Source organism: Oncorhynchus tshawytscha, linkage group LG28 (assembly GCF_018296145.1).
Source record: "Oncorhynchus tshawytscha isolate Ot180627B linkage group LG28, Otsh_v2.0, whole genome shotgun sequence".
In the NCBI taxonomy this organism is placed as follows: Eukaryota; Metazoa; Chordata; class Actinopteri; order Salmoniformes; family Salmonidae; genus Oncorhynchus; species Oncorhynchus tshawytscha.
Window position 1 is genome coordinate 39,078,413 of NC_056456.1, and position 26,568 is coordinate 39,104,980.

The 26,568-nt window shown below is 40.9% G+C and overlaps 1 protein-coding gene across 1 annotated transcript; it reads left to right on the forward strand.

Annotated features, from left to right (window-relative positions):
• Positions 1-2,129: 2,129 nt before the first annotated feature.
• Positions 2,130-26,568, forward strand: LOC112237552 (myosin heavy chain, fast skeletal muscle-like). The gene is made up of 39 exons (XM_042308243.1): positions 2,130-2,357; positions 2,683-2,826; positions 3,065-3,221; positions 3,434-3,461; positions 3,722-3,830; positions 3,940-4,032; positions 4,913-4,973; positions 5,113-5,211; positions 5,558-5,661; positions 6,061-6,199; positions 10,699-10,817; positions 10,936-11,085; positions 11,180-11,350; positions 11,578-11,881; positions 13,296-13,360; positions 13,454-13,541; positions 13,652-13,769; positions 13,940-14,063; positions 16,008-16,144; positions 16,547-16,802; positions 16,996-17,238; positions 17,571-17,747; positions 17,846-17,991; positions 18,142-18,232; positions 19,158-19,547; positions 19,669-19,795; positions 20,423-20,541; positions 20,696-20,892; positions 21,015-21,198; positions 21,317-21,482; positions 22,133-22,257; positions 22,587-22,895; positions 23,082-23,285; positions 23,395-23,520; positions 23,781-23,951; positions 24,197-24,301; positions 24,397-24,492; positions 25,996-26,127; positions 26,444-26,568. Exons 1-39 carry the CDS (start codon positions 2,142-2,144, stop codon positions 26,462-26,464), a joined length of 5,811 nt encoding a protein of 1,936 aa, XP_042164177.1. The 5' UTR covers positions 2,130-2,141; the 3' UTR covers positions 26,465-26,568.

Here is a 26,568-nt window from a genome sequence, read left to right on the forward strand (position 1 = left end):
ATGTTCCAACAGTGACTTTATTAATACAGGACATTGCCACATTGTTGCTAATAAGTTGGGAGAACGTTGTGACATCTTCATTTTGCTAGTAGGGGGATGGAATGAGACGCTGCATCTGAAATAATCAGAATGCCACAATAATTCATCTGAACCAATTGGAAATAACTTTTATACAACAATTGATTGCAGATGTTTGACAGAAAATGTGTGTTGTAGTACCATTCATTACACCTTTAAGCCTGTGTTGTAGTACCATTCATTACACCTTTAAGCCTGTGTTGTAGTACCATTCATTACACCTTTAAGCCTGTGTAGTACCATTCATTACACCTTTAAGCCTGTGTTGTAGTACCATTCATTACAAATTTAAGCATGTGTTGTAGTACCATTCATTACACCTTTAAGCCTGTGTTGTAGTACCATTCATTACACCTTTAAGCCTGTGTTGTAGTACCATTCATTACACCTTTAAGCCTGTGTTGTAGTACCATTCATTACACCTTTAAGCCTGTGTTGTAGTACCATTCATTACAACTTTAAGCATGTGTTGTAGTACCATTCATTACACCTTTAAGCCTGTGTTGTAGTACCATTCATTACACCTTTAAGCCTGTGTTGTAGTACCATTCATTACACCTTTAAGCCTGTGTTGTAGTACCATTCATTACACCTTTAAGCCTGTGTTGTAGACCATTCATTACACCTTTAAGCCTGTGTTGTAGTACCATTCATTACACCTTTAAGCCTGTGTTGTAGTACCATTCACTGTAACAATCAAAACACATGTATTTAGCGTCATTCATAAGGAATCTTCAAAATACAAGTCTTTATTTTTACGGTGAAAACTTGTCATTATAAAGTCCGTGTACCCAACACCCTGACAGACACTATTCAGTCAACACGCTGGGGGTAGTGTAACAGGGTTGGTTTTGCTTCTACTAGACTCTACAGAAATATGCATTATGACGTTTAAGTATTCAGAACATAAGAATTTGTTCATAACTGACTAGCCTGGTTGAATAAAGGTAAAACAAACAGGGAAAAAAAGAAATATGTATTCTAACGTTTATGTATTCAGATTAGTTGGTTGAATTTCATGTCAATGAGGTGTTATGCCATTGGCCAAACTTGTTCTAAACTAAATTATTGAGTTTTATTTATGTAAATGACAGCGTGTACATGTTTAGTATGTACAGCATCTCAAGGTCAGCCACAGGGCTCTACTCTAGGAGCACGTTAGATGGACATGTCATTTGTAGACATTCCTGCAGTAGGCAACCTGATCCTCCTTAAGGTCTCAAAATAGTCTAGAACAATCAATGGTAAAAGAATAAGGAGTGTGGTGCTCCTCGAAGTGGGTGGGGCTAGAGAGACACAGACACACAGAGGCCTCTCGTCCAATACATTTCCTTTACTAGAGGTGTCCATAATTAACTTCTGCTTGGTTGTCCCTTCCAACCAGATATAAGGAGGCTGAGGCCCCTGTATCCATGAGTCAGATACCTTCTTCCTCTGTGGTAAGACTCCTTAGATTTTTACATTTGTCTCATATTTGTGCTCAGCATCTGAGGCGGTAGCTAACTGCTTTGTTTGAGTTCATAATTGAATGTATTGTAAGGCTTTACAATATTCAATCAAGTGGCATTGATTTAAAATGTACTTTAATTGTGTTTTGCCTCAAATCTGTCACTTTCATTCAAGGTGAAAAGTGCTGCACCTGCATTTGTTTGTAAATTCAGGGGGTGGTCAAGAATGTAGCTGGATTGTCAGGGCTACTTGACAGAATATACAGTAAAGTAGGAGAATGAATGTTACCAGTTGCAACTGTAGTTGAATAGGACATGGCTGTAATGATGGAGTTGAATGATGCCATTCAAAATGTTTCTTGCCCTTCAGGGGCCAAATTACAAGGTTTTAGACTTGTGCGTATTCACAACACCCTGATGTTTCACAGGATCCTCCAAGACATACAATTTAAACTGTAGGAGGGGAAAAAGGTGAGACATGGTTTGTCTTCACATAAAAAGTGCTGAAAAAAATTCTGTGTGAGATACAGTACCGCTCACTCTGTTGACTGTGGAGGAAGCACCACAGAGTCAATCATGTTTCTTGGTTCATCTCTTTCCTAGTGAACCGTCACCATGAGTACGGACGCGGAGATGCAAATCTACGGCAAGGCAGCCTTGTACCTTCGTAAACCCGAGAGGGAGAGGATGGAGGCACAAGCCACACCCTTTGATTCAAAGAACGCCTGCTATGTGACAGACATCAAGGAGCTGTACCTTAAGGGTTTGATCACTGGCAGGACAGAGGGAAAGTGTACTGTCAAAGTCACAAATGCTGACGGCACTACAATGGTAAGTATGATCTGAAAATTATTAAAGTAAAAAAATTATCCAAATTGTCAAAAACATGCCAAAAGCTAATATGAAATCAGTAACGAAAAAAGATTAAGAAGCATTTCTTTGTATATAATATAACCTTCAAACAATGCATTTTTATTGCTGCTATTTAAAAATGTCATGGAATTATTGATAATGACAAGTCAAGAATCTCCATGTATTTGTCAGCGCATGATAACAAAGTAGTTGGATTAAATGGGGGTATGCATTTTAATGAGCAAAAAGCATTGAGTCATGACCAGTTCGATCCGTGTGAAATCTAGATTTCTGACTGTTTCAGGACAAAGAGTTCAAAGAAGCAGACATCTACCAGATGAACCCCCCTAAGTACGACAAGATTGAGGACATGGCCATGATGACCTACCTGAATGAAGCCTCTGTGTTGTATAACCTCAAAGAGCGTTATGCAGCATGGATGATCTATGTAAGAAACCTGCATAAACATGTATGTGTGTATGAAAATGAACATAAGAAATTCCTACATGCATGAACATGAGAAATACACACGTAAAGTACAACACTCAAATGAATAGTAGAAACCAAAACATACCAATACAGTAGACCCACATTAGTATACCATAGTACACCCACATCCTCACATAAATCCAGGTAAAAGTCAATCTAATTTTGCTAATCTCCTAATTGAAATCCCTTTCATCCAGACCTACTCTGGGCTCTTCTGTGCCACGGTGAACCCCTACAAGTGGCTCCCCGTGTACGACGAAGTGGTTGTCAACGCCTACAGAGGGAAGAAGAGGATGGAGGCTCCACCCCATATCTTCTCTGTCTCTGACAACGCCTTCCAGTTCATGATGATTGGTACGAGCTCTCATGGAGAAATAGATGGATGGATGCATGGATGGAATCTACTGTCTTCAAGTCTAAGTTAGAACAGTTTGCTGGGAATCTCTCATTTCCCTAACCTTGAATGGAAAATATTCCAAATTGAAATTCATGATGATGCTTATGAAGACAATTATGTACTCCAAATGCTGATCGGTTATAATAAGCAGCATTGTTTTTGGTTCCAGATAAGGAGAACCAGTCCGTCCTGATTACGTAAGTTGTTTTCTATCATTTCACTTGAGAAGGTGTTTCTATTCTAATATATTGGGTGACTTGGGTGTTATAAAATACAGGACATTATGAATGGATTAGAATTTGTTTAACAATGACTCGATGAGTGGGAATATTTATTAATTATTTGCTTATGTTAGAAAACGTGTCTGCAGTGTATTTGTCAAAGCTATTTCTTAGTGAAAGCCAATCTGACATTCAAACATGTGACTAAACCAATCTTTTTCTGTTATATAAACCAGTGGAGAATCCGGTGCAGGAAAGACTGTCAACACCAAGCGTGTCATCCAGTACTTCGCCACCATTGCAGTTTCTGGTGTCAAGAAGGAAGTAGACCCCAGCAAAATGAAGGTAACACATTTTAGTTTGGTGTTCTGTGTAAACTTTTTTTCAAGCGGTGAATAGTGTTTTAATGAAAGTGTTTTCTAGTTTCTGAGCAACTTGTGTTTGTCTCAATCAGGGCTCTCTTGAGGATCAGATCATTGCAGCTAACCCTCTGCTGGAGTCTTACGGTAATGCCAAGACAGTGAGGAACGACAACTCGTCTCGCTTTGTAAGTATGAAGGGCATACTGTGGAAGTGACCTTCAATTGGAAAAAATATTTTAGTAGATCCCTATAGGTGTCATAATACCCATAAAACCTAGCGGTCAAACAGGGAAATGCTTCCAATTGTTTTTCCACCTTTTATTTCACCCACAGGGGATTTTAGAAACACTTCAAATAAGGGCTGTGGTCCGTGTAGGCTCACCCTGGTGTGACGTTTTGACCACCATGTCAATCAGAAAAGGTGACTTTTATCAATATTTTCATCTCTATTTACTCTCAGATTGCAAAATGCTAATTAGCATCAAAGTAGACATCATGGAAAAATACAAATCACTGCCAGATCTTGCAGGTCATCTCTAGCGGACATCTTTGCTATCAGCTATTGTGTCAATAAATGTAGCCAATTTAATCATTACTAAATTTAGCTAACATTAGGTAGTTAATCCAGAGATTCTAACCTTTGCCTAATTTAGGCACTCTCGTCCAGATCATTATGGCATTTGTAGTTCTTTATGTTAGCCACATTAGCAGGGAATTAGCATTTAATTTGTTGTGGCTAAATACAGTCAAAAATATTTAGCTAAAAGGCCCCTTGTCTTAGATAGATTTACAGTTATCAATACTACATGCTATGGTAAGCCTTCTACAGAAAACCTTGTTTTAAGTGTTTTTAAAATCCACTATTGGGAAAATGAATGGTGTAAAAACATTTGGAACCATTTCCCTGTTTGACCGCTAGGTTTTATGGATTTTACGACTGATACAGTGGTGCTCTATAGTTTTGTCAATAGATGTCAAACAATTTGTGTCTTTTCAGGGATCTATCAAAGTAAAATGTTAGATTTATTTAGTTGACCTACTTCCAACCCCCATGCTCTACAACAGGGTAAATTCATCAGGATTCACTTCCAAGGAGGAAAACTGGCTAAAGCTGACATTGAGACCTGTGAGTTGGTTTTCCTTGTTTCTCAATGCTTTCAATAAATCACACTGCATATTTGTTGGAGATTGAATCATCAAATCTAATGTTATCTTATGTTCTCTCTCTCTCTCTCTCTCTCTCTCTCTCTCTCTCTCTCTCACAGACCTGCTAGAGAAGTCCAGAGTGGCCTTCCAGCTGCCTGCTGAGAGAGGCTACCATATCTTCTACCAGATGATGACCAACCACAAACCTGAGCTAGTTGGTAAGGCAAAGTACAGGTTAAGGTGAAATTATTTACACCGCCATCTGTGGAACTTATTCAAATGTTTCCTAGTCCACACTGTTAATATTATTATAATGAGTACTTCCAAGGTAACAAGGCATCTAAACATGGGTCAGGTCTTTCAAGGTCTTTCATGGGAAAGATCAAGTAATGCACTGTGATACACTAGTCCAGGAGCATCAGTCCCCCTCTTTTGATGCTATGCATTATATACTGCATGTATCCTTGAGTCCATCTATTGAGTAAAGGAGGGAGAGATACTGTAAAGGTAGGACAGCAGAATTCTCAGTGATTTAACTGACGAGCCATTCTCTGTTGTCCACAGAAATGACACTCATCACCACCAACCCTTACGATTTCCCCATGATCAGCCAGGGTCAGATCAGTGTGGCCAGCATTGACGACAAGGTCGAGCTGGATGCCACCGATGTGAGTGATACAAAGTGTGAACCAAACTCTAGATACGGAATGGGTAGGACCACAATACACACTGAATGCATTGCTCAAATCCAACTTGATGGCAGCTGGCCACCTTGTGTTAGTTAGTCATGTGCTTCAAGGCCATTCTTCATGCCTTCACACTTCACCTTGAGGCATACACATGTAAGACATCAGAGACTGTCACTAAGTCCCCTGTGGAACTGTGTAAAACTCATATTGTGCTGTCATATACTAGTTTGTTGGCCAAAAGTAATCAATGTAGAACTGAGAAGCCAGTTCATTCTAACCATCCCATTTGTTCTGGACTGAATACAGAACGATAGTGTACTGTAACTGAGCAAACTACCGTTCAGTTCCTCACTGTTGTACTTCCTGATTTAATACCAGGATGCAATTACAATCCTGGGCTTCTCTAACGATGAGAAAATGGCCATCTACAAGCTGACAGGAGCTGTAATGCACCATGGCAACTTGAAATTCAAGCAGAAGCAGCGTGAGGAGCAGGCCGAGTCAGATGGAACCGAGGGTGAGTCCCACTCGAAGACGTAATATATGGAAAGCATTAGTCCCTTTCCCCAACGTAGAAATAACAACGTAAGAAGTTCAATCCACGGAAACGGATTTGTGTTGAGATTTTCATTTAAAATGTATGACTAACAAAAATCATACATTTTACAGTTTAATTCAATGTACAATGAACACTTTTAACAATTTACACTGAACATATTACAAAAAAACATTTACTGTGCAGATATGCAAAGTTTGGTAACAAGATATTTGGTCAAATCTCCCTCAGTTTTTCTGTGCCCACTTTTTCCAAAAACACTCTGAATCTGCTCTGAATTAAGATTCAACAAGGTCTGCAAATAGCACTACTGGGTGATTTGAAAAGTCATAGTAAATCAATAATACAATAATCCTCTTAGCAAAAATGTTTAATTTACATTATTTAGAAACTGTGAGAATAGAAAGGTACTATACACTACTGTACTGAACTGTACACTACTGTACTGAACTGTACACTACTGTACTGAACTATACACTACTGTACTGAACTGTACACTACTGTACTGAACTATACACTACTGTACTGAACTATACACTACTGTACTGTACTGTACTATACTATACTATACTATACTATACACTACTGTACTGAACTGTACACTACTGTACTGAACTGTACACTACTGTACTGAACTGTACACTACTGTACTGAACTATACACTACTGTACTGAACTATACACTACTGTACTGTACTGTACTATACTATACTATACTATACTATACACTACACTACTGTACTGTACTGAACTATACACTACTGTACTGAACTATACACTACTGTACTGTACTGTACTATACTATACTATACTATACTATACTATACACTACACTACTGTACTGTACTGTACTGTACTGTACTGTACTGTACTATACTATACTATACTATACTATACTATACTATACACTACACTACTGTACTATACTATACTATACTATACACTGCTCTACTGAACTATACACTACACTACACTACTGTACTGAACTATACACTACTGTACTGTACTATACTATACACTACACTACTCTACTGTACTATACTATACACTACACTACTGTACTGTACTATACACTACTGTACTGTACTATACACTACTGTACTGAACTATACACTACTGTCCTGAACTGAACTATACACTACACTACTGTCCTGAACTGAACTATACACTACTGTACTGAACTATACATTACTGAACTGAACTATACACTACTGTACTGTACTGAATATACACTACTGTCCTGAACTGAACTATACACTACTGTACTGAACTATACACTACTGTACTGTACTGTACTATACTGTACTGTACTATACACTACACTACTGTACTGTACTATACTATACACTACACTACTGTACTGTACTATACTATACACTACACTACTGTACTGAACTGAACTATACACTACTGTACTGAACTATACACTACACTACAGTACTGAACTGAACTATACACTACAGTACTGTACGGAACTATACACTACTATACTGAACTATACACTACTGTCCTGAACTGAACTATACACTACTGTACTGAACTATACACTACTGTACTGTACTGTACTATACACTACACTACTGTACTGTACTATACTATACACTACACTACTGTACTGTACTATACTATACACTACACTACTGTACTGAACTGAACTATACACTACTGTACTGTACTGAACTATACACTACTATACTGAACTGTACTGTACTATACACTACTGTACTGTACTATACACTACTGGTACTGAACTATACACTACTGTACTGAACTATACACTACACTACTGTACTGAGCTACTGTACTGTACTATACACTATACACTACTGTACTGAACTGTACACTACTGTACTGTACTGTACTATACACTACACTACTGTACTGTACTATACTATACACTACACTACTGTACTGTACTAGACACTACTGTACTGAACTATACACTACACTACTGTACTATACTGTACTGAACTATACACTACTGTACTGTACTATACACTACTGTACTGAGCTATACACTACTGTACTGTACTATACACTACTGTACTGAACTATACACTACTGTACTGTACTGTACTGTACTATACACTACACTACACTACTGTACTGTACTATACTATACTATACACTACACTACTGTACTGTACTAGACACTACTGTACTGAACTATACACTACACTACTGTACTATACTGTACTGAACTATACACTACTGTACTGTACTATACACTACTGTACTGAACTATACACTACTGTACTGAACTATACACTACACTACAGCACTGAACTATACACTACACTACTGTACTGAACTATAAACTGCTGAACTATAAAAAACCCAAACAGCAAGCAATGCAGGTGTAGAAGCATGGTGGCTAGGAAAAACTCCCTAGAAAGGCCAAAACCTAGGAAGAAACCTAGAGAGGAACCAGGATGTGAGGGGTGGCCAGTCCTCTTCTGGCTGTGCCGGATGGAGATTATAACAGAACATGGCCAAAATGTTCAAAATTGATAGATAGATGACCAGCTGGGTCAAATAATAATAATCACAGTAGTTGTTGAGGGTGCAGCAAATCAGCACCTCAGCAGTAAATCTCAGTTGGCTTTTCATAGCCGATCATTAACCTTTCTCTACCACTCCTGCTGTCTCTAGGGAGTTGAAAACAGCAGGTCTGGGACATGTAGCACGTCCGGTGAACAGGTCAGTGTTCCATAGCCGCAGGAAGAACAGTTGAAACTGGAGCAGCAGCACGGCCAGGTGGACTGGGGACAGCAAGGAGTCATCATGCCAGGTAGTCCTGAGGCATGGTCCTAGGGCTCAGGTCCTCCGAGAGAAAGAGAAAGAAAGAGAGAAAGAGAGAATTAGAGAGAGCATACTTAAATTCACAAAGGACACCGGATAAGACAGGAGAAGTACTCCATATATAACAGGCTGACCCACAAAGATCGCCATGGCACAACCCAAGGGGGGGGCGCCAACCCAGACAGGAAGATCACATCAGTGACTCAACCCACTCAAGTGACGCACCCCTCCTAGGGACGGCATGGAAGAGCACCAGTAAGCCAGTGACTCAGCCCCTGTAATAGGGTTAGAGGCAGAGAATCCCAGTGGAAAGAGGGGAACCGGCCAGGCAGAGACAGCAAGGGCGGTTCGTTGTTCCATAGCCTTTCCGTTCACCTTCCCACTCCTGGGCCAGACTACACTCAATCATATGACCTACTGAAGAGATGAGTCTTCATTAAAGACTTAAAGGTTGAGACCGAGTCTGCGTCTCTCACATGGAAAGGCAGACCCTTCCGTAAAAATGGAGCTCTATAGGAGAAAGCCCTGCCTCCAGCTGTTTGCTTAGAAATTCTAGGGACAATTAGGAGGCCTGCGTCTTGTGACCGTAACGTACGTGTAGGTATGTACGGCAGGACCAAATCAGAGAGATAGGTAGGAGCAAGCCCATGTAATGCTTTTTAGGTTAGCAGTAAAACCTTGAAAATCAGCTCTTGCCTTAACAGGAAGCCAGTGTAGGGAGGCTAGCGCTGGAGTAATATGATCAAATGTTTTTGTTCTAGTCAGGATTCTAGCAGCCGTATTTAGCACTAATTGAAGTTTATTTAGTGTTTTATCCAGGTAGCCGGAAAGTAGTGCATTGCAGTAGTGAATTCAATACTACTGTATTGAAATATACACATTCTATACTGTATAAACTTGTGAACCCAACTGTGGTTTATGACTACTATGATTTCCCATTGTAGCCAATTCAATTTCATTCCGGAAATTCTGTTACCGATTCATAATTCAGAAACAAAATTGATATGAGTAAAAACACTAACTAATTGGCAGGTCTACCTTTACTAGCTAACTAACCTACCTTTACTAGCTAACTAATCTACCTTTACTTGTTAATTCTGTAAAGTTTCATTGTTCTCCTGCCTCATGAGGTAACAGAATTTTAATGCACAAGGCAATGTCTTTCAAACTGACAGAAGGCAGAAACATTTCTCCAAAACAAAATAGAAGGGTTGATATTAGTTGTATTTCTAATACCTTTTAAGACTTTTTCTGCTGTTTTATAAAACTCATGTTCATCTGTTTGACCAGAAATCAAAGCATTTGTTTATTCCTCATTTTCAAGATGGCAAATGGTAAAACATATATATATATATATATGAAGAAATATTTGAAGGAATAATAATCCTTCATTTCTAGAAAAATATATACTCTTAGCTTTCATTTGACACCCAATTTGACATGCGCCTATGAACTTCCCATGTTGGTGCTCATTGGTCCTTTTATAGGGAAATGACCAAGACAGACGGTGCCACATGAACGTCAGGCAGGATATACATTTTGGAGATCAAATTCCAACCTCCAGAAATGATTTGAATAATGGATGTGGGTGAAAATGAAAACTTAACCGATAAAAGACGTCAGAATCAAGTGATCTGTTGTTGTTGGTTTTCTCTCCAGTGGCTGATAAAATCGGCTACCTGCTGGGCCTGAACTCAGCTGAGTTGCTGAAATGTCTGTGCTACCCCAGAGTGAAGGTCGGCAACGAGTACGTGACCAAGGGACAGACTGTGTCTCAGGTAAAGCGGTTAAATACACAGCATAAAATATTTTCTGACCACATGAATTATTTTGGGACTAAATTGTATTTTCTTTTTAAAAATAATCATGTATTAATTTGAGGTATTATCATTGAAGGTTTATAATGCAGTCATGGCTTTGGCCAAGTCCATCTATGAGAGGATGTTCTTGTGGATGGTCATCCGTATCAACGAGATGTTGGACACCAAGAATCCAAGGCAGTTCTATATCGGTGTGCTCGACATTGCCGGATTTGAGATCTTTGATGTGAGTATGAGACCAGAACAAGACAATTAGTTGTGATTGAGAAGGGTTACAGCCTTGTATCATGAAATGATCCCTTCTGAAATTCCATCAACAGTACAACAGCATGGAGCAGCTGTGCATCAACTTCACCAATGAGAAACTGCAACAGTTTTTCAACCACACCATGTTCGTCTTGGAACAAGAGGAGTATAAGAAGGAGGGAATCGTCTGGGCCTTCATTGACTTCGGCATGGACTTGGCTGCCTGCATTGAGCTTATTGAGAAGGTAAGTTCTCTGTAAGGATTATAATGGGATGCAACATCAAAGCTCATAGGGAGCACATTGAGAGATATTATCACAATGGTACAACATATCTGACTGTTGAGAACTCAATATGTTTCCTATTATGACCCCTAAATGAATATAATCCTATAAAATGATGTTTGCTAAATAAATAAATGTGATCCTAAATGCAAATGACACTCATTTGATAAACATCTATTTTTTTAAAGCCATTGGGCATCTTCTCCATCCTTGAAGAGGAGTGCATGTTCCCCAAGGCTTCAGACACTACCTTCAAGAACAAGCTGAACGATCAGCATCTTGGCAAAACCAAGGCATATGAGAAGCCCAAGCCTGCCAAAGGCAAGGCAGAGGCCCACTTCTCCCTGGTGCACTACGCCGGCACTGTGGACTACAACATCACTGGCTGGCTGGAGAAGAACAAGGACCCCTTGAATGACTCAGTTATTCAGATGTACGGGAAGTCCTCAGTCAAACTGTTGGCTGCTCTGTATCCCGCTGCCCCACCTGAGGGTAAGACTAGCATCAAGTCAAAATATTAAATTAATAAGCAATAGTTACAACTCAGACCCACATTGTCTTTAAAGCACTGGCCACCAACCTTTTCAGAGTCAAGATCACTTTGTGAGTCAAAATGCAAGCTAAGATCTACTGCTGAGAATTGTTTTAACAACGACTTAGAAAACACAATCCTATGCAACATGAATCAATTAAAAACAGATCTGTAGCGAAGAGATTTGTGCAGTAGGCTATAGGCCCAATATATCGACCTGGTGATACTCAAGTCGCACTGCATTCTTTCTGCCTCATGCACCAATTCATGTTGTTACTGCGGTGACCAGAGATAGTGAAACATTCCTCGATATTAAATAAGACACAAGCCACTAATAATAACAACACAAGTGTATCAGAACACATTGCTTTACTCATTGTATGCAGCTGCAGTGCCGGTTGTAGTCATTCATTACAGCTGTAGTGATGGTTGTAGTCATTCATTATAGCTGTAGTGCAGGTTGTAGTCATTCATTACAGCTGTAGTGCTGATTGTAGTCATTCATTACAGCTGTAGTGCAGGTTGTAGTCATTCATTACAGTGATGGTTGTAGTCATTCATTACAGCTGTAGTGCAGGTTGTAGTCATTCATTACATTAGCAGTGCAGGTTGTAGTCATTCATTACATTAGCAGTGCAGGTTGTAGTCATTAACTACAGCAGCAGTGATGGTTGTAGTCATTCATTACAGCTGTAGTGCAGGTTGTAGTCATTCATTACAGCTGCAGTGATGGTTGTAGTCATTCATTACATTAGCAGTGCAGGTTGTAGTCATTCATTACAGCTGCAGTGATGGTTGTAGTCATTCATTACAGCAGCAGTGATGGTTGTAGTCATTCATTACAGCTGCAGTGATGGTTGTAGTCATTCATTACAGCTGCAGTGCTGGTTGTAGCATGAGTAGAAGTAGGGAGAACACACATTTTATGTCTCATAAAAGTGTTGAACAAAGTGTTGAATAACAACTTAAACATGAACTAACTCATTAAAACAGCACCCTCTGCTGTATTTGTTGAGTCTCTCTCTAGTTATAGTTTATATCGTTTTTACATATCAAAGTAGTAACTTTGTTGTGGGTCCGATTCTTGTTTTTACAGTCTATGGCTCGAGGAAACTGTACAGGCACGGTGCTCTGAGCTATCTGATTGGCCAGCAGTAGGCCTATACGTGCAGTTGATTTGCTCTCTACCTTCAGACATGAAACGGTTTAAAATCCCGATCGACATGTTGGTGACCAAAGCTTTAAATTCTTTGAATGAATCACAATTTATCAGGGTTATTTACTGGGTTAATTTACTCATTCAATACCTGTTAATTTACACAATCCCGTTGGCAGCATTTGATTCTCTCATTTCTAATGATTACATTTGAACAGATACGACCAAGAAAGGAGGCAAGAAGAAGGGTGGTTCCATGCAGACTGTGTCGTCCCAGTTCAGGGTGAGCTTTTGAAACGTGTATATTCAGTCCTCCAAAAGGAGCATTGTTTATGATAAATGATTATTGAGAAAATGGTTTGTAACCCTCTTCCAGGAGAACTTACAAAAGCTGATGACCAACTTGAGGAGCACTCATCCTCACTTTGTGCGCTGCCTGATCCCAAACGAGTCAAAGACTCCAGGTACAAGAAATATTGAGTGTAATATGACATCTTATCAGTACAGTATCAGTAACCTTAACAATTCTTTAATCTGTTAATAAGTATTAAAGAGACATGGTTTGTGTTTCCAGGTCTGATGGAGAACTTCCTGGTTATCCACCAGCTCAGGTGTAATGGTGTTCTGGAGGGTATCAGGATCTGCAGAAAGGGCTTCCCCAGCAGAATCATCTATGCTGACTTCAAGCAGAGGTACACTCATGCAAACACACATGCTCACAACACACACAACATACAACACACACACAACCACAGAAAGATCTGCTCCAGGGGCATTCGCAGCATCAGAATAGGCTTACTTTTTATGTAATATAACCAACCTATTACAACTTGACATATGTTAAAAATGTCTCCTCATTCAGGTACAAAGTACTGAATGCCAGTGTCATCCCCGAGGGCCAGTTCATGGACAACAAGAAGGCTTCTGAGAAGCTGCTTGGGTCCATTGATATAAATCACGACGATTACAAGTTTGGACACACCAAGGTCAGTCAAATATTGATTATTGTTTTTAAATGTATTTTTTATTTCACCTTTATTTAACCAGGTAGACCAGTTCACCTTTATTTAACCAGGTAGACCAGTTCACCTTTATTTAATCAGGTAGGCCAGTTCACCTTTATTTAACCAGGTAGACCAGTTCACCTTTATTTAACCAGGTAGACCAGTTCATCTTTATTTAACCAGGTAGACCAGTTCACCTTTATTTAACCAGGTAGACCAGTTCACTTTTATTTAACCAGGTAGACCAGTTCACCTTTATTTAACCAGGTAGACCAGTTCACCTTTATTTAACCAGGTAGACCAGTTCACCTTTATTTAACCAGGTAGGCCAGTTCACCTTTATTTAACCAGGTAGACCAGATCACCTTTATTTAACCAGGTAGACCAGTTCACCTTTATTTAACCAGGTAGACCAGTTCACCTTTATTTAACCAGGTAGACCAGTTCACCCTTATTTAACCAGGTAGGCCAGTTCACCTTTATTTAACCAGGTAGACCAGTTCACCTTTATTTAACCAGGTAGACCAGTTCACCTTTATTTAACCAGGTAGACCAGTTCACCTTTATTTAACCAGGTAGACCAGTTCACCATTATTTAACCAGGTAGACCAGTTCACCTTTATTTAACCAGGTAGACCAGTTCACTTTTATTTAACCAGGTAGACCAGTTCACCTTTATTTAACCAGGTAGACCAGTTCACCTTTATTTAACCAGGTAGACCAGATCACCTTTATTTAACCAGGTAGACCAGTTCACCTTTATTTAACCAGGTAGACCAGTTCACCTTTATTTAACCAGGTAGGCCAGTTCACCTTTATTTAACCAGGTAGACCAGTTCACCTTTATTTAACCAGGTAGACCAGTTCACCTTTATTTAACCAGGTAGACCAGTTCACCTTTATTTAACCAGGTAGACCAGTTCACCTTTATTTAACCAGGTAGACCAGTTCACCTTTATTTAACCTGGTAGACCAGTTCACCTTTATTTAACCAGGTAGGCCAGATCACCTTTATTTAACCAGGTAGGTCAGATCACCTTTATTTAACCAGGTAGACCAGATCACCTTTATTTAACCAGGTAGACCAGTTCACCTTTATTTAACCAGGTAGACCAGTTCACCTTTATTTAACCAGGTAGAACAGTTCACCTTTATTTAACCAGGTAGACCAGTTCACTTTTATTTAACTAGGTAGACCAGTTCACCTTTATTTAACCAGGTAGACCAGTTCACCTTTATTTAACCAGGTAGACCAGTTCACCTTTATTTAACCAGGTAAGCTAGTTGAGAACAAGTTCTAATTTACAACTGCGACCTGGCCAAGATAAAGCAAAGCAGTGTGACAGAAACAACAACACAGAGTTTCACATAATAAACAAGCGTAAAATCAATAACACAATAGAAAGAACAGAAAGTCTATATGCAGTGTGTGCAAATGGCGTGAGGATGTAAGGCAATAAATAGGCCATAGTAGCGAAGTAATTACAATTTAGCAGATTAACACTGGAGTGATAGATGAGCAGATGGTGATTTGCAAGTAGAAATATTGGTGTGCAAAAGAGCAGAAAAGTCAATAAATACAATATGGGGATGAGATAGGTAGATTGGGCAGGCTATTTACAGATGGGCTATGTACAGCTGCAACTATCGGTTAGCTGCTAAGATAGCAGATGTTTAAAGTTAGTGAGGGAAATATGTCTCCAACTTCAGTGATTTTTGCAATTCGTTATAGTAATAATGTGTACATTATTAATCTGCAACAACTTCCAACTTCTAAACAAGCTGTCCCATGGTTTGTTTGTTAGCACTGCAATCTTTATATTGTTCAAATGAATCTAGTGATGTTGTTCCCCTGTTCTGATCCAACCCTTTCTATCTGTCACCATCTGACTCTGGTTCCAATGGCCATGTTGACCTGTGTCTCAGGTGTTCTTCAAAGCCGGTCTGCTGGGTGTCTTGGAGGAGATGAGAGATGAGAAGCTGGCTGTTCTGGTCGGCATGGTCCAGGCTCTCAGCCGTGGATTCCTCATGAGAAAAGAGTTCACCAAGATGATGGAGAGGAGGTGAGGAAGCGTAGACATTTTGGCAAAGCTTTCTGTGAACCACCTGAATGTAATGCATTATGATCACATACTGTATATGCTGTGAGTTGATCAGAATGAGAAAGTAGGTCTTATAATGTTCTATTAGTGCTGCAGTTTGGGATTTGGCAAAGCTGTTCAGTTGTCATTTATATTGGTGATATTTACCCATTCATTATTTAATAACATAAAATGCCTCCTGATTTAAGCATGACCTGTCAGTCCTTGCATCTAGAACTCTGTCTAGGAATGTAAGAGTTGTTTCCTTAGCTCTGTTCCTCAGCTGTATACTCAAAGTGTTGGGGGGGATGTTGTTCTTCAAATCCCAGAATGTAGCTTTAAGCATGTCACTCACCATGTCACTCTATCCTCTCTGTCGACCAGAGATGCCATCTTCACCGTCCAGTACAACATCCGTTCATTCATGAATGTGAAAACTTGGCCATGGATGAAGGTGTACTTCAAGATTAAGCCCCTGCTGAAGAGCGCTGAAACTGAGAAGGAGCTGGCCAACATGAAGGAGAACTTTGACAAGATGAAAACAGACCTGGCCAAGGCTCTGGCCAAGAAGAAGGAGTTGGAGGAGAAGATGGTGTCCATGCTGCAAGAGAAGAACGACCTGGCACTCCAAGTTGCATCTGTGAGTGAGAAATGATCCTCATGAGGTCATATTTTCATACACATGAATACACAAACGAGCACCATTTTTTTATTCTCCATTTAAATTTATTTCATGAATTTATATTGATTTGATTTGACATTTTTGACTAAATCAAATTTTTATTTTGATAAACAAAGTGAGGAGGCAAATTTTTTTCCTGTTCTGAAACCAGGAATCAGAGAATCTGAACGATGCTGAGGAAAGGTGTGAGGGACTCATCAAGAGCAAGATCCAAATGGAGGCCAAACTCAAAGAGACGGCTGAGAGGCTGGAGGATGAGGAGGAGATGAATGCTGAGTTGACTGCCAAGAAGAGGAAGCTGGAGGATGAGTGCTCTGAGCTGAAGAAGGACATTGATGACCTGGAGCTCACCCTGGCCAAAGTGGAGAAGGAGAAGCACGCCACTGAAAACAAGGTCTTGTGTCTTAACAAAGACAGTTTAACCAAACAATAACTCATACCATAATCAACTCAAAACATAACTCAACAGAAATGGAAATCCAGATGTGTTGTGGGTGGCGGAAACATGAAGACACAAAATACGTTTATTGTATGTTCAGCTGCCCCTCGTTTATAACTTCCATTCAGTACACTGGCATGGAGTACACTGCCACCTAGTGTTGAATCTATAGAACAGTACCTGTTGACACATTTCTAATCTGAATTAAATGAATGCAATACGTATGAAACGAAATCTCCCCTTTATGTGAAGCAACAAAAGGCTAATTATGTGGTGGCTGTTTTCAGGTTAAAAACCTGACAGAGGAGATGGCGTCTATGGATGAGAGTGTTGCCAAGCTGACCAAGGAGAAGAAAGCCCTCCAAGAGGCCCACCAGCAGACACTGGACGACTTGCAGGCAGAGGAGGACAAAGTCAACACTCTGACCAAGGCCAAGACCAAGCTGGAACAGCAAGTGGACGACGTGAGTGGATTTAGACATTTTGGCCATGATAGTATGTAAGATGTTATTATCTTCTGTTGTTTCGATTTGAACAATACATGTGTGTTTTTATCTTGTAGCTTGAGGGTTCTCTGGAGCAAGAGAAGAAGCTCCGTATGGACCTTGAGAGAGCCAAGAGAAAGCTGGAGGGAGATCTGAAACTGGCCCAGGAGTCCATAATGGACCTGGAGAATGACAAGCAGCAGTCTGATGAGAAAATCAAGAAGTAAACAAACAATACCTGCCGGATTGACAATAATGCTTGTTCTTGACTCATTCTTGTCATTATGAATTAGCATTTACATGCGATACTTATGATACTCTAACTCTATTGAACCCAAACCAACTTTGCAATCGACGTGTTTGTGTTTCCTAGGAAGGAGTTTGAGACATCCCAGCTCCTCAGTAAAATAGAGGATGAACAGTCTCTGGGAGCTCAGCTGCAGAAGAAGATCAAGGAACTCCAGGTACAGTACAGAACCTAAGCTCCAGTACAGGAAAGAACAACACCTGAAACATTTCCTAAAAAAATATTCTGGTAGCACACATTTTTTGGAAGATGTGGTTTCTTATCGTTGTGGTTTTGGTTCCCACATGGGATGCTATCTACTGAATGTATTAGTCTAACTGATTTTGGTTCCCGCATGGGATGCTATCTACTGAATGTATTAGTCTAACTGGTTTTGGTTCCCATATGGGACGCTATCTACTGAATGTATTAGTCTAACTGGTTTTGGTTCCCACATGGGACGCTATCTACTGAATGTATTAGTCTAACTGGTTTTGGTTCCCACATGGGATGCTATCTACTGAATGTATTAGTCTAACTGGTTTTGGTTCCCACATGGGATGCTATCTACTGAATGTATTAGTCTAACTGGTTTTGGTTCCCACATGGGACGCTATCTACTGAATGTATTAGTCTAACTGGTTTTGGTTCCCACATGGGACGCTATCTACTGAATGTATTAGTCTAACTGGTTTTGGTTCCCACATGGGATGCTATCTACTGAATGTATTAGTCTAACTGGTTTTGGTTCCCACATGGGATGCTATCTACTGAATGTATTAGTCTAACTGGTTTTGGTTCCCACATGGGATGCTATCTACTGAATGTATTAGTCTAACTGGTTTTGGTTCCCACATGGGACGCTATCTACTGAATGTATTAGTCAAACTGGTTTTGGTTCCCACATGGGACGCTATCTACTGAATGTATTAGTCAAACTGGTTTTGGTTCCCACATGGGATGCTATCTACTGAATGTATTAGTGTAACTGGTTTTGGTTCCCACATGGGATGGTTTGTATGAACACATTTAATACATAATTATACTCTTATTGTTTTATGTATTGTAGTATCCATCAACTGTGCTCCTGCCCCCTGTTCTAGGCCCGTATTGAGGAGCTGGAGGAGGAAATTGAGGCTGAGCGTGCTGCCAGGGCTAAGGTTGAGAAGCAGAGAGCCGATCTCTCCAGGGAACTTGAGGAGATCAGCGAGAGGCTGGAGGAGGCTGGAGGCGCCACTGCTGCTCAGATTGAGATGAACAAGAAGCGTGAGGCAGAGTTCCAGAAGCTGCGTCGTGATCTTGAAGAGTCCACCCTGCAGCATGAGTCCACAGCCGCCGCTCTGCGCAAGAAACAGGCCGACAGTGTGGCTGAGCTCGGGGAGCAGATCGACAACCTGCAGCGTGTCAAGCAGAAGCTGGAGAAGGAGAAGAGTGAGTACAAGATGGAGATTGATGACCTCTCCAGCAACATGGAGGCCGTCGCCAAGGCTAAGGTGAGTAGTGATGTTTTGATCAAGCAGTGTTGAGTAGGGTCAACTACATTACCATTCAAGTGAACTGAAGTTGACAGGAGTCTCATATATAAAGTAATGATGGAACATGTTTCACTAACAGGGCAATCTGGAGAAGATGTGCCGTACTCTTGAGGACCAGCTGAGCGAGATCAAGACTAAGAATGATGAGAATGTTCGCCAGATCAACGACATCAGTGGACAGAGGGCCAGACTCCTGACAGAAAATGGTACCCTCATCAACAATGAACAACAAACCAATTAATTCTTCAGTAAAACACAATAACATGTATTGGGGGCTGTATCCACGTATTCCAGTCCACATAGTTTCTACTGTTCTGACTTGAACTGTAATGGTCGCACTTTAGAGCCATTTGTTACATTATTAAAATATTTTATTCAGATTACTAATACTTTTGAAAATTAGATGATTACTTATTTGATTACTTTTAAATTCAGAAATAATGTTGGTCAAAAAATACATCGACTTCATTTAGTTTTCTAGCAAGTTTGTTAGTTCCACCTGATGGAGTCTACCCACAATTCAGAGACCACTATGATGACACACCAAAATGATTTCATGGATGCTTTCGTCTGCTTCTAATGCCTCGTAAGGGAAAGTAATCCAAAAGTTATGAAAAGTAATCAGATTACATTACTGATTTTCAGGAATCCAAAAATTACGATACTGATTACAATTTGACAGGTAACTAGTAACTGTAATGGGCTACATTTAGAAAGTAGCCTACCCAAGCCCGACTATTTAACACCTAACATTGCCCTACATTACCTTGAATTACATGCTCAATCTTAGAGAACAAAGACCCTTTTAACAAGATGTCCCTCTGTCCCTGCAGGTGAGTTTGGCCGCCAGCTGGAGGAGAAGGAATCTCTGGTGTCTCAGCTGACCAGAGGCAAACAGGCCTTCACCCAGCAGGTAGAGGAGCTGAAGAGGCAGATTGAAGAGGAGGTCAAGGTAAAGCAATTTTGAAATCTCAATGTGGCCCTCGAGACAAAGTGATTGCCCACACCTGATATAGACGGTAACCAGGCCACCCTCAGAGACTTCTAAGTGTCATATGTTTTACTATCTCTCTTAGTCTATATATTTCACTCTTTGTCTCGCAAAGGCTAAAAACGCACTGGCCCACGGTGTCCAGTCTGCCCGCCATGACTGTGACCTCCTGAGGGAGCAGTTTGAGGAGGAGCAGGAGGCCAAGGCAGAGCTGCAACGCGGCATGTCCAAGGCGAACAGTGAGGTGGCTCAGTGGAGGACTAAGTATGAAACTGATGCCATCCAGCGCACAGAAGAGCTGGAGGAGTCCAAGTGAGTCGCACGGAACAGCAAACACAAATATAGGGTGTGGATAGTGAGTGGTAGGGAACTCTAAAAAAAAGGTCACCTTTGAGATGTATTGTAACGTTTGTAAACCCTCTGTCGTCAAACAGGAAGAAGCTGGCCCAGCGTCTGCAGGAGGCTGAGGAGACCATTGAGGCGACCAACTCCAAGTGTGCCTCCCTGGAGAAGACCAAGCAGAGGCTGCAGGGAGAGGTGGAGGACCTCATGATTGACGTTGAGAGAGCAAACGCCATGGCCGCCAACCTAGACAAGAAGCAGAGGAACTTTGACAAGGTGAAAATTTGAGTGATATTTTCTGTCTGATGTATGATCAAATGTAGCATAACTCCACCATATGTCTGATTCAAAACTCTTCATCAAGACCTAATGAAAATCCCATTGATTTCCTTAGGTTCTGGCAGAGTGGAAGCAGAAGTATGAGGAAGGCCAGGCTGAGCTGGAAGGAGCTCAGAAGGAGGTTCGCTCAATGAGCACTGAACTCTTCAAGATGAAGAACTCCTACGAGGAGGCTCTGGATCATCTGGAGACTCTGAAGAGAGAGAACAAGAACCTGCAACGTGAGCATTTGACAGCAGTTCTATTGGGCTCATGTTTGACTAGTCTAAACATCAACATTTACGTTTTTTTCAACTTATAATCGATACTCTTTGAACAACCCAAAGGAGGGGGGCATTTAGATTTACAAGAACCTATGAAGTGCTGATTAATTCATGAATCAAATTGTGTTTGTTACCTGCTTCGTAAAAAACAGATGCTTACGGCCCTTCCCAAAAATGCAGCGAGAAAAAAAGGAAACAATAGTGAAAAAATAACATGAGGAATAAATACACAATGAGTAACGATAACTTGGCTATGTACACAAGACACCAGTACCGAGTCGATATGTAGATGTGTAGATCGGTACATAGTAACCAATAGCTACCCAGACTTATGGCTTGGGGTAGAAGCTGTTTAGGGTCCTGTCTGTTCCAGACTTGATGCATTGGTACTGCTTGCCATGTGGTAGCAGAGAGAACAGTCAATGATTTGGGTGGCTGGAGTCTTTGACAATATTTAGGGCATTCCCTGACACCGGCTGGTATAGAGGTCCTGGATGGGAGGAAGCTCGGCCCCAGTAATTATTATGATTCAATGTCAACTTCATTGCATTGACAATTCCCACTGAAAATCTCCCAAGTCTGAACTGCTCCTGTGTTTGTGTGTGCAGAGGAGATCGGTGACCTAACTGAGCAGATCGGAGAGACTGGCAAGAGCATCCATGAGCTGGAGAAGGCCAAGAAAACTGTGGAGACAGAGAAGTCTGAGATCCAGACTGCTCTAGAGGAGGCTGAGGTACAAACTGCAGCTGTTTGATGGGAAAAGCAGTTTTCATTTGATCATTTGGATCCCCATGATCTTTTGCAGAAGCATCAACTAATTTTCCTGGGGTCCACAAAAAACACAAGACAACAAATAACAAAACACTGATAGACAAGGACAGTCACACAAATGTAAAATACGATATACAAACAATACAACTAAAGTGGTACACTAGCCAATGCCAGCTACAGTCCCACACTCCCTGTATTGGTGTTTATTGTAGTCATATATATTTCATTCCTTGTGTTATACACATCCAAATGTATTGAACACAATGGGCCTGACTGCTTCTCTTTGTCCAGGGAACACTGGAGCACGAGGAATCCAAGATTCTGCGTGTGCAGCTGGAGCTGAACCAGATCAAGGGTGAGGTGGACAGGAAGCTGGCTGAGAAGGACGAGGAGATGGAGCAGATCAAGAGGAACAGCCAGAGGATGGTTGACTCCATGCAGAGCACCCTGGATTCTGAGATCAGGAGCAGGAATGATGCCCTGAGGGTGAAGAAGAAGATGGAGGGAGACCTGAACGAGATGGAGGTTCAGCTGAGCCACTCCAACAGGCAGGCCGCTGAGGCCCAGAAACAGCTGAGGAACGTCCAGGGACAGCTCAAGGTAAAGGGACTGGGGAGAGATTTGTTTGTGAATCTGTAGAAAAGAACAGAAGAATTTAATAGATTTGACTAATATAGTGTCGAAAAGTAGAGATATTGGGGAAATTCTTAACTAACATTTAAATCAATGACCCAATCACCTCTACTTCCACAAGTCCTAATGAACCCATGTCATTGTGAACCCCAGGATGCCCAATTGCACCTTGATGACGCCGTCCGCGCCGCAGATGATATGAAGGAGCAGGCAGCTATGGTGGAGCGCAGGAACGGTCTGATGGTGGCTGAAATCGAGGAGCTGAGAGTTGCTCTGGAGCAGACAGAGAGAGGCCGCAAAGTTGCTGAGACTGAATTGGTAGACGCCAGCGAGCGTGTTGGACTGCTGCACTCCCAGGTATGGGTCAAAAGCCATTTCTAATGAAACTCAACCAAGCATACCGTTTCTGCCTTGTTACCTGAAAGTTGTCTTGAGAGTCACATGTTGTTTCTTACTTCTCCTCCAGAACATCAGCCTTCTGAACTCCAAGAAGAAGCTGGAGTCTGACCTGGTGCAGGTGCAGGGAGAGGTGGAAGACATTGTCCAGGAGGCCAGGAATGCAGAGGAGAAGGCCAAAAAGGCCATCACTGACGTGAGTCGTTATGACCTGTTCAATTGCATTCACTTTTTAATATGTATTTTACCTTTATTTAACTAGGCAAGCCAGTTAAGAACATTAAGAACAAATTCTTATTTTTAATGACGGCCTCGGAACAGTGGGTTAACTGCCTTAACTTGATTTGTATCCAAAGGCCAATGGTATCTGGGATGGTTTAACAGAAAAAAAAGATCTCAGAGGAATGTTATGATTGGTGCCAAATGGTGCATAAATTAAACAAACTACCATTCCAGGCGGCCATGATGGCTGAGGAGCTGAAGAAGGAACAGGACACCAGTTCTCACCTGGAGAGGATGAAGAAGAACCTGGAGGTCACAGTCAAGGACCTGCAGCACCGTCTGGATGAGGCTGAGAATCTGGCCATGAAGGGAGGCAAGAAGCAGCTCCAGAAACTGGAGTCCAGGGTGAGCTGGGTGGATTAGGGTGGATTGAATGACTAATTGCCGAAAATGTATTTAACCATGCAAATACACAGGAGCATTGTATAATGACTTTCTCTCAATACCCCACATAGATAATGAAAATGTGTCATTACAGATCCCTTTAATTACAATTGTGAAAGTACATAGGAACAGACAACAATTGTGCCTCCTTGACTGGGTAGACGTCTGATTTCACCACCTCAAACAAACGCCTTTCGTCCATAAAGGTGCGTGAGCTCGAGGCTGATGTGGAGGCTGAGCAGAGAAGAAGTGTAGATGCGGTCAAGGGAGTCCGCAAGTATGAGCGCAAAGTCAAGGAGCTCACCTACCAGGTAACAGAAAGTGCCTTCATCCCAAACTTGACACTAACACAGCCAGGTTTGTGTATAAAACTATGTGGCATTGATTCTTTGATCTTGTCCCACAGACTGAGGAGGATAAGAAGAATGTTGTCAGACTTCAGGACCTGGTAGATAAGCTACAGATGAAAGTCAAGGCCTACAAGAGGCAGGCTGAGGAAGCGGTGAGTCACATACTTTGTCAGCATACATTGGTAAACAATTTTCTCCCCTTGTAGACATTACAACCCTTAATATCCAGACAGTTTAGTTTAGGCTTTAACCAATGCCTCGCAAAGAAGAGCACTGATTGGTAGATGGGTAAAAAAAATTGCAAAGGAATAAACATTTTACGGGAATGCTTTTCATCGGCAAGTACTGGGGAGTATTTCAGGGTAAAAAAAAACGTAATGTAGATAAGAACAGGCAGAATCCTAGAGAAAAAACAGATTGGTGTACAGCACAGGCAAAATCCTAGAGAAAAAACAGATTGGTGTACAGCACAGGCAGAATCCTAGAGAAAAACCACATTCAGTCTGCTTTTCAACAGACACTGGAAGACAAATTAACCTTTCAGCTCGACAATAACCTAAAACACAAGGACACATCTACATTTGAGTTTCTTACCAAGAAAACAGGGAATGTTCCGGAGTGGCCTAGTAAGGAAACTAAAGGAAAGGAGGAACGGTGATATCAGGTGTGGCTAAAGTTGTTCATGGCCCAAATTCACCCTGTGAATGGGAGGATTTCCATCCCACTCGCCATCCACTTCTTTCGGTGTAGGTGGACCAGGAGTGGGGGATAATCTCCACCTTTGAATTTAGGCTGCTTTCAGCCATATTGATCGCTAAAATGGGCTACAAAAGCAACAACAAAAAGGAGTCTATCATTCCAGACCTGTACTGGCCGTCAGTTTATTCACTTAAATAAAAAACATTTTTAACAGCCTATAAATTAAGATAAAATAGCTTACAGACAAATACTCGCTCCAAACACATTCTTTAAACAGACACACTCATCCAGAGAAATTAGGGTTATGTGCCTTGCTCAAGGGAACACCGACAGACTTTCACCTAGTCGTCTGGGGGGTTTCAAACCAGTAACCTTTCGATTACTGGCCCTACGCTCTTAACCGCTAGGCTATCTGTGGCGTAGCATTAACTGTGGGTAGCTAATGAGAAGGATTTTTGACTTATATCTTCTTGAAAAATGGTGGCGAGACTTTAAAAATGTCTGTATGGCAATGATCAACATCCAAATGGACAGATCTTGAAGAATTATGAAAGTATTGCACAATCCAGAGATTTACCCATAAAGACACAGCTAAAGGTTTTAAAAAATTGTTCTTCTACTTTGATATTACAGAGTATGTTTTGTAGATCATTGACAATAACCTAATTTAAATCCATTTTAATCTGAATTTGTAACACTATAAAATGTGATGTTATCCAAGGGGGTGTGAATACTTGTTTTAGACACTGAACACCCCTGGAGGCAGTGGTTAGATCCCCCATTTCACCACCCATTCTCTCTGCTGGATCCTCTATCTCCCTATATACATTGTTATCCTAAATCTGTCAACAAAAAGCATTGAAATACCTTTTAAGAAAAAATATTATTAATTTGCTACCTGAAGCTTCAAACTTTGAATGCTGATTTTACGCTCCCCCTCTCTTTTCCGCACCCAGGAGGAACAAGCCAACGGCCACATGTCTAAGTTCAGGAAGGTTCAGCATGAGCTGGAGGAGGCTGAGGAGCGTGCTGACATCGCTGAGACTCAAGTCAACAAGCTCAGAGCCAAGACCCGTGACACTGGAAAGGTACAGAGTTGCTACTAAACCTAAACCTGTTCAAATATGGCCACATCATCACCACTTATGATTCGGTCCTCACAGAGGTCAATACCAAACGTTTACACTCACTAAAATGTATTTAAGATCTCTAAGAACCACTTTCAGGTAGGGTAAAAATAGATGAATTCAAACTAAGATGGTACTTCAACATTGAAAATCAAAGCTCAGCACTGAGCCTTTAATGCTTCATCCATTACATTATTTCTAACTGTTCATATATTCATATATTTTACATGTTCATTATTAATACTCATCCATTATTTTCTTTCTGTCTTCCTTACAGGGCAAAGAAGTTGCTGAATAAACAAGACCAAAGTCTTACATCATTTTCCTGTGTTGCATAAAATATGATTTTCATGGTTAAATGTTTAACTTGGATTAAAAACGTGTCGGCTTACGTACACTCTC

Coding starts and splice junctions, on each gene's coding strand:
- LOC112237552 (XM_042308243.1), top strand. CDS start 2,142: ATGAGTACGGACGCGGAGATGCAAATCTACGGCAAGGCAGCCTTGTAC. Junction 3,831..3,939: donor TAGACCCCAGCAAAATGAAG/GTAACACATTTT, acceptor TGTCTCAATCAG/GGCTCTCTTGAGGATCAGAT. Junction 13,542..13,651: donor AAACGAGTCAAAGACTCCAG/GTACAAGAAATA, acceptor TTGTGTTTCCAG/GTCTGATGGAGAACTTCCTG.